The sequence below is a fragment of the Arvicanthis niloticus genome, chromosome 9 (assembly GCF_011762505.2).
Source record: "Arvicanthis niloticus isolate mArvNil1 chromosome 9, mArvNil1.pat.X, whole genome shotgun sequence".
Taxonomy (NCBI): Eukaryota; Metazoa; Chordata; class Mammalia; order Rodentia; family Muridae; genus Arvicanthis; species Arvicanthis niloticus.
In genome coordinates this window covers 25,453,847-25,461,795 of record NC_047666.1, presented here as the reverse complement: position 1 = coordinate 25,461,795, position 7,949 = coordinate 25,453,847, and the positions used below count along the sequence as shown (strand labels likewise).

Below are 7,949 nucleotides of genomic sequence, written 5' to 3'. Positions count from 1 at the left end.
GGATCTGCTTCCGGGGGACGATCATCTAAGCCACGTGGCAAAATGGCAGCGGGTTCTGCCCGGCTGGGGTTCTGCCCAGCTGGAGCCATAGCTCTTTCCCTGCCCGACCTGTGGGGTCCGCTCCACCTCCAGGACAAAGTAGAAGTTGTTCTCCTCATGCTCTGCCAGCAGCTCCTAGCAGTAGTAGGAGCCCGCTGAAGTTCATATAAACATAGCCAGGAACACGCCCACCGGAAACGGTGCCTCGGAGCCCGCCCACCTGATCAAACAGTAAGCACTTCCGGAAGTAGAGAGCTTCGTTTCCAAGGGGACGATCTTCTGAGGCGGACATGAGACTGAGGGTGAGTTCCGCCCTGCAGCTCTTTCCCTGTGGACAGTTTTGTGGGCGAAGTGTAGGTGTCTTTGCCAGTGTTTGTCGCGAGCCCTCCCAGGTCCTGGGTGGAGAGCGCGGCTCGGGACGGAAGGCCGCTGGGCTGCGCGCACCGGGACGCCCCCTGCAGGCGATGCCCGAGACCGAGCAGGAGGAGCCGCGTGCGGACCGCGCAGCCAAGGCCAGGCCTTGGGAGGGAGGCGCATCGGAGAGTTATCTGCCGCCTTCGCGGGAGGAACCTAGGCAGGAAGCTCCGAGGACAGGGACGCCCCGTTGGAAAGCCCAACCTAAGCTGAGGGCAGGTCTTGCCATCCGGGAATCGGGCAGGGTCCAGACTCTGCATGCTGGTCCCAGTGACAAAGTTAGGGCTTTAGCTTTAGCTCTGACTTCATCCTGAAGGACCCCGCAACCGTCAGGATAGGTTAGAGTTGCATATTGGTGGCCTGATAGTGTGTATCAGGAAACTATTTACAAATCACCCCTACCCCTTTTGTGTTAAAAAAAAAAAAAAAAAAAAAAACCTTAAGACAATTAACTTTGGTATTCGTTCTCTTCAATATTTTTTGTGTACAGATTTTTAAAAACACTATAGTTAGTGCTCCATTGCTGTGGTCCCAAGCACTTGGGAGGGAGAAGCAAGAGTCTTGTGAATTCCAGGCCAGCCTGAGCTACATGATAAAATCTTCAAAATATCCAAAGAATTACAACAAGGGTCCCCAGGTATGCCTAGGTATAAAATAGTTGACACTTTTGGATCACCTTTCAGCAACCAAAAGCGTTCCTTTTTGCTTAATAAGTCCTCTCTGTTTTGCTCAAATAAAAGAAAACTTCCACGGTTTAGCTGTACTTTTGTGTTTCATGCATTTTGCATTCGTGTGATTTAATTTGCTGATTCCATTGGGGGGTATAGAATGGCAGCGCTGGAGATTGAATCCAGGGCTTTGTGTAAGTACACACCTGCAAAGCCAATGGTGAGCCTACATCAGTGCTCCTCAACCTGTGGGTTGTGACCCCTCTAGGATTGAAAGATCCTTTCACGGGGCCCACCTAAGACTATGAGAAAACACATATATTTACATTTTGATTCGTAACAATAGGTTATACATAGCTGTCTCTTCCTGTTTCTCCCCAGCTGAATGGTGCTGACTCCTTGTCATTCCTGCCCTAAATGTACCTCAAGGTGATAGATTTCACTGTCTGGGCTGTGTCATAATGGACAGGTACATGAGTCTTGGGCACACTTCTAATACTGATGGTTGATACTGATAAATGTGCACCTTGCAAACAGTAAACCTACTAGGCCTACAAAACCTATGAGGTGTTTTGGAAAGAGAATCCCTCGAGTAATTAAGAAACGTGTTTGTCCTTATGTCTAACTTAGCTATATGACAGGGTTCCTCTTGGGAGCCAGCACTGACTGAGTGTTAATTTCCAGGACACTTGGTTGGCCAAGGACTTTTCCAGCATGCAGCCTGCACATCTGGGGACCCTTGTTTTGCCAGGCCATTCACATGCCTCCTTTATCACACCTGACACTCAGCTTCCCAGCTAATGCACTCATGGCCTCACATGCATTTGGAACAGGGTATCGGCACTTAACTGTGTTCGGGTCCTGTATAACAAGGCAGGGCTATAAAGACCCTCCTTTCCCCAGGATGGTCCAGCCTCAGGAGCATCCTGCTTCCCTCCCACCACTGCTCAGGAGACCAACCTTTTCTGAGGTGTTGGCTCTGGGTGTCCTTTCTGAAAAACCTCACTACTTCCATCTAGACATCTCAGCATCTTCTCTGGTCCTTGTTACAGCTGTGACGGTGTCCCATTCTCCCCTGGCTTCAGAACTCCCTCAAAAATCCTGTTGTAGCTTCTCTACCTCTTTCAGAGAACCTGCTTGCCAGGCTACAGTGGGCCTAGGCAAAAAATGGAGATAGCACGGTTCTCATTGACTTCAGGTCAGGGTTTGGGGCAAAGGCAGAGAGCGTCCCTTCCACCGGGACAGTCACTAGAGAAAGATGTCCTTCTTGCTTGTCTTAGGGAAGCAACAGTTCAGCTAGCCAATGTGAGAAGCGTGATGTGCAAGCTCTGAGCATCCCCTAGAGCTCATGTAGCTGTTCCCTGTCCAGGGCCCACCATCTGGATGGCAGCATAGTTGGGGATGAAAAGGGACACTATGACTGAGTGAAGGCTGATGGTGAAGACGAGGAGGAGGGAGAGGGGGACGACGACAACATGGGGAAACTTAGGATCCATTCTATCAGGACCAGGAACAGCATAGACAGAGAAAAGTCTGGTGGTAAGGACCTTGTTGCTGTGAGAGGAGCTAACATCAGGCCACTCTGAGCAGTTATGTGCAGGTACCAGGCTGACTTCCAAAAAGGGCAGAGTTGCTGCAGCCTGAGGGGAGTAGTAAGCAGGTGGCAGACTCCTGCAGGGGGAGCTGTTGGGCGTCTACATCCTACTTTGCTCTACAAATTATTAGCCCAGAGTTCAGAGGTAAATAAACATGACCAACCATAGAGCTGTAAGCTCTATGACCCTACACTTTATGATTAACAAATATCCAGGAGCCAGCTAATGAAGTGCCTACTCAGGTCTGCTCACCAGTTGTGAGGCAGTCCTAGACTATCTCTACTGAATGCTACCAGAAGCTGATGTCATTCCAGACACCCTTGGTTGTGTAGTAGCGGGTAAGAAGACACTAGTACAGTACTGTAGGAAGGGTCCCGGTGTGGGCCTAGAGTCCTAGAACCTACCTGGGGCTTCAAGAATGAGGGTGGTGGAGGGCCTGTAGAAAATGGTTTGTTTGTAGCAACTCTGTAATCTAAACTTTCATAATCCTTGGGAAGGAGATTTTGCAAAATTACACACTTGGAAACACAGAATACCTGCAATATATAGTTCACAGACAATAAACAAAAGCTTGTTCCATGGAATTTATCGGCAGCACTGTGCTGTGTTTATGTGTCAAGAGGTGTAGCCGCCTGCGGCCACAAAACAACTAGGTTCGCCTGAAAGGGGGGCTGGGAATGAAAGAAGGGACAGAAGGGTGAGAAAAGATGGAGCAAAGACAAGTATTCTGATCAAGGATCGAAGTTGAATGTTCAGCCAGAGGTGTCTCAAGGCAAGCTCAGCAAGCAGTCTCTTCTCAGTTCCTGTAGCAGGCTGTGCATGCAGCCAAGGTGGGTAACTCCACCTCAGTCCTATTGTTCGGACTACTGTGGAAAGCAAGATCTTTCAGGCCTGCTCAAGGCTGGGGGAAGGGCACAAAGAGGTGCAGAAAGCTTCTAGTAGGATGAAGAGGTGTTACTAACAGACATTCTCCCAGTGTTAGTGTCCTGCATCCTCTCTGGTGACAGCAGAAAGACACACCCTTGAGCGGGGCCTACATGGATCTGGGGATGTTGGGAGAAAGGTCAGGGGACTCATATGGCTTCTCTCTTCTGTAAGACTCAGGGAAAGAGAGCTGACAAGTGAATGCCGAGATTTGAGGCCCAGAAGTCTCCCATGGCTCCTTATCACATCCGACAGTACCAGGACAGTGACTATAAAAGTGTCGTGGATGTGTTCACCAAGGGCGCAGAAGAGTACATCCCCGCCACCTTTCGCCATGTCCTGCTGCTGCCCCGAACCCTCCTACTCTTAATTGGGGTGCCCCTTACCCTGGTCCTGGTGTCTGACTCCTGGCTCCTGGCTGTTGTAGGCATCTTCTTTCTGCTTCTACTCCTACGGTTCCTTGCTGGACAGCCCTGGAAGGAGTATGTGGCCAAGTGTTTGCAGACAGACATGGCTGACATCACAAAGTCTTACCTGAATGCACGTGGCGCCTGCTTCTGGGTGGCTGAGTCTAGGGGGCAGGTGGTGGGCATAGTGGGTGCCCTGCCAGTCAAGGATCCTCCATTAGGGAGGACTCAGGGGCAGTTCCTCCACCTGTCTGTGTCCTCACAGCATCGAGGACAGGGGATAGCGAAGGCACTGGTCAGAACTGTCCTCCAGTTTGCATGGGACCAGGGCTACAGTGATGTTGTCCTTGAGACTAGCGCCTTGCAGCAAGGTGCTGTGACCCTCTACCTGGGCATGGGCTTCCAGAAGACAGGCCAATACTTCAGGAGTATGTTCTGGAGGTTAGTGGATATTTGCTTTATTCAACTAAATTACTCCTTCCCTTCTGCCTAGGAAGAGGTGGGGTGGGGGTGGGGGCTGTGACCTTATGCTCCTGTGCAGCAAGCACGCTCCTCTGCACTCTGCTATAGGAACCAATGAACCCTGCCATGTCAGTGTGATTAACAATAAAAGCTTCTTGCAGGAGCACATCACATTCGAATGCATGTGAAGGCTGAGTCAGGATTTATGGGCTCTGCCACACTCTGGGTTTCTGACAGGCATGTGTTTTACTGAGCCCAACACCACTGTTGCATTAGGAAAAAATGCAAAAGACTACTGCATGTATTTCACTTATGAGTCTGTGGCTCAGAAGTTTCTACATGACTGGAGGGAACAGCTCACCTAGCTCTCCTGTGCAAACATCTAAGATGGCTGAAGTGCCAGATGTCTGTGTGCCTAGTAGCTCCAGCAAGCCAGCTGGGCAAGGTCAAGAGCATTGAGAGCAGCCAAAGTTAAGGCAAAGGAGAAAGAAACAAAGGTTATCTATCACCTGTAGAACATGCAAGACTTGGAGACAAATGTAGGTTGTGCTTGCAAGATCTCAAGAGTCACAGACCAGAGCTGGGTGTAGAACTGAGAAGAGGACCAGCAGAGGTATTATTTTTTTTGTCATGGCAGAGGAGGAGGCAGTTGGTGAGAATGGAGTATTGCCTGATTCTAAGGGGAAGATGACTCATGGTGGCCACTCTTGTAGAGCTGCTTGTGGGCTATCTCACAGGCCAGCATCACTTTAAGTAGGCCTGACATACAGTTCTGCATTTCTAAAAGGATATGGGGATGGAAGCAGCCTACAGCTGGCACTCCTGGAATTCAGGCTGCATCTAGTCTGAGTTCAAAGGCTTAGGGACTCCAGAATTCAGGAGCTTTGTTCATGATTGTGCCATCTTGCAAGCCTCTGGCACGAGGCTGTGATGGGATATGGTGCTGTGCTTATATAGGCAAGGCTGTCCCGCCTTCTCAGTTAGTTCCTCTGTGATGCTGGGATGCTACTAGGGATGTGAGGTATTTTGCTCTTTCCCATCCTAGGCTAGAGACTGCTGATCACAGAGATCCAGGTACCCCTGGGTCAGTAATTTATGACATTTGGTCATTACTGGGGGGTTCTGTTTCATCCTGGCATCACCTCTGATACAGCTTAACCCCAGAGGGGTCAGCCTACCCAAACCTTGCCCTGGCCTGCTGACAAACCTTGCCACTGGCCAATTTAAATTATACAAAGACCCTTTGCTATGTCACTCCAAACACAGGTGACTTGGTTAGTAGGACTATATGCCTCACCCTCTCCTGCCATGTGGCTCTCCTTGACCCTGGCTGGCCTGCCTTGATGGTCACTGCAGTATGTTTCTGTCTGTTGTCAACAAGGTCAGCCTCCTTGGGCTTCTGTGAGACCTTCTCCATCACACTAAGCCCAGCAGTACCACCCTAGGAGTCTGCATCCCCTGAGCTAACATTCCAGCTGCATACTCAGTGTGCTGCCTGTGACAGCCCATATGAGGGAGGAACACTGAGACCATGCACCCTCTCCCCACAATAGTGAGAAGAGGAATCAACATTTCTTTCATTTTGGACAATCTTGGGCAAGTGTGCAAGAGGCACTTTTTCTTTGTTCTGCATCATTCTCTGCTCGGCTCCATGTAGCAGGCTTGTCTGAACACTCAAGAGGTGTGACTCAGAAAGGAATTCTGGGTATGGGGTATGTCTTAAATAGGGATTGACTGCTGCAAACAGACACAATGACCAAGGCAACTTTTATAATGACAACATTTAATTGGGGCTGGTTTACAGGTTTAGAGGTTCAGTCCATTATCATCAAGGCAGGAACATGGCAGTCTCCAGGCAGACATGGTGCAGGAGGAGCTGAGAGTTCTACATTTTTCATCTAAAGGCTGCTAAGAAAAGACTGGCTTCCACATGGCTAGGAGGAGGGTCTCTTAAAGCCCACACCCACGGGTGACACACTTCCACCAAGGCCACAACTCCTAATAGTGCCACTCCCTGGGCCAAGTGTATTCAAACCACCACAGGGTACCTAGAGAACCCCAGAACTGCAGTATGAGAGGGCACCTGGCTTTGCAGATGACAAGCTCTAGAGGGGACTGAAGGGACAGAACTGACTGTGCTTGTAGGAAAAATGAATCACCACTTTCAAAGTTGTATTAATGAAAAGAGGTGGGCACTGACTGTCACTCCCAGGCAGGTGGCAATGCCTGTCACTTCCGTGAAGGTGCATTTACGATTCTCTGCCCTCCCCAGGGCTTTGCCCAACTGCTTAGTAACCTAAAAGCCCAGGCAGAGAAGCCCCAGCAGAGAACCCCTAAAGCACTGCTGTGGGCTTCCCTCTGATCCCTACGGCCTTAACAATAACAGAATGTTTCCTCTGCTGTACTGAGCCAGGAAGCTTTAGAGCCTGAGTGTCACTGTATTCTAACCAACTCTGGAGTTCACAGCCTCAGCTCCAGGGCTGCCCAATACTTGCTCAAGTCGAGGCTTACTGGACAAAGGCCACTCACTATGTCTCTGTCCTCTGTGGCTGCTTTCAGTCTGCAAAGGTGGTATTGAGTAATTGCAGCAGGACCCAGATGGCCTTTGAGGAGCAAAGTCCTTATCTGGCTCTTCACAGAGCTTTGCTGACCCCTGCCTAAGCCTATCTTGATGGATACAATCAAATACAAGATAAAGTGAGGGGAAAAGGAACCATCAAACATGGTTTTATACTAGTTACACGACCCTGGGCTGGTCAGTTATCACTGCTATACTCTTTTAGTTGCCTCTTGTATAACGTGGGCACAAAGTCATACCCACCTCACAAGTGGCTCAGAGAGTTAGATGACTAGCTGTTTACTTCCTGAGACAGGGTTTGACATCGTCCTTTAGGCTGACCTGGAACTTGTAGCTCTCTCCTGCCTCAGCCTCCTGAGTCACCACTCCTGGCTTAGAGTTAAAGGGATATAATCATATAACTGGCAGGGTCCAGAGCTCACAGGGCCATGTGGAGAAGCCACAAGTGCCAGGTGGGTGACGAGGAAGTGCCAGGTGGGTGACGAGGAAGTGCCAGGTGGTGACGAGGAAGTGCCAGGTGGGTGATGAGGAAGTGCCAGGTGGGTGACGAGGATTACTGAGGAAGAGCCTTGGGCACTGCCGCCTTCTCTAGATGCTATGCCTTTTATTCCAATTGTATGAAATGTCTTAAAATACAAGCAGAAGACTAGGTGACAGTGACAAAACCAGTGACAGAGGTTAACTTTAAGAAGTAAAAGAAAAGTCGGGCTGGTAGAGGTACTTCTTCCCTTTTCCTGTGATGAACATGTTAACTCTATAACCAGGAAAGAGAAGCTGGTGATGAACTGCCATTTTCTGTTGACATTTGAAACTTTATTTTTTTTTTTAAAGAGAAATCAGAATCTGGATACCTTTCTCTGTC

The 7,949-nt window shown here is 49.6% G+C and overlaps 1 protein-coding gene across 3 annotated transcripts; it reads left to right on the top strand.

Moving 5' to 3' along the window:
- Nucleotides 1-5,600, top strand: LOC117715455 (N-acetyltransferase 8B-like). 3 transcript variants are annotated; one of them, XM_076940027.1, is made up of 3 exons: nucleotides 2-341; nucleotides 944-3,054; nucleotides 3,815-5,596. In XM_076940027.1, exon 3 carries the CDS (start codon nucleotides 3,842-3,844, stop codon nucleotides 4,538-4,540), a length of 699 nt encoding a protein of 232 aa, XP_076796142.1. In that variant the 5' UTR covers nucleotides 2-341; nucleotides 944-3,054; nucleotides 3,815-3,841; the 3' UTR covers nucleotides 4,541-5,596. The 3 variants fall into 3 exon arrangements, with proteins under 3 accessions (XP_076796143.1, XP_076796142.1, XP_076796141.1); XM_076940028.1 differs by lacking the exon at nucleotides 944-3,054 and having other exon boundaries at nucleotides 1-341; nucleotides 3,815-5,600; XM_076940026.1 differs by having other exon boundaries at nucleotides 2-3,054.
- Nucleotides 5,601-7,949: the final 2,349 nt, after the last annotated feature.

Bases quoted from the DNA above. Each gene is read 5' to 3' on its own strand.
- LOC117715455 (XM_076940028.1), top strand. From the start codon at position 3,842: ATGCCGAGATTTGAGGCCCAGAAGTCTCCCATGGCTCCTTATCACATC.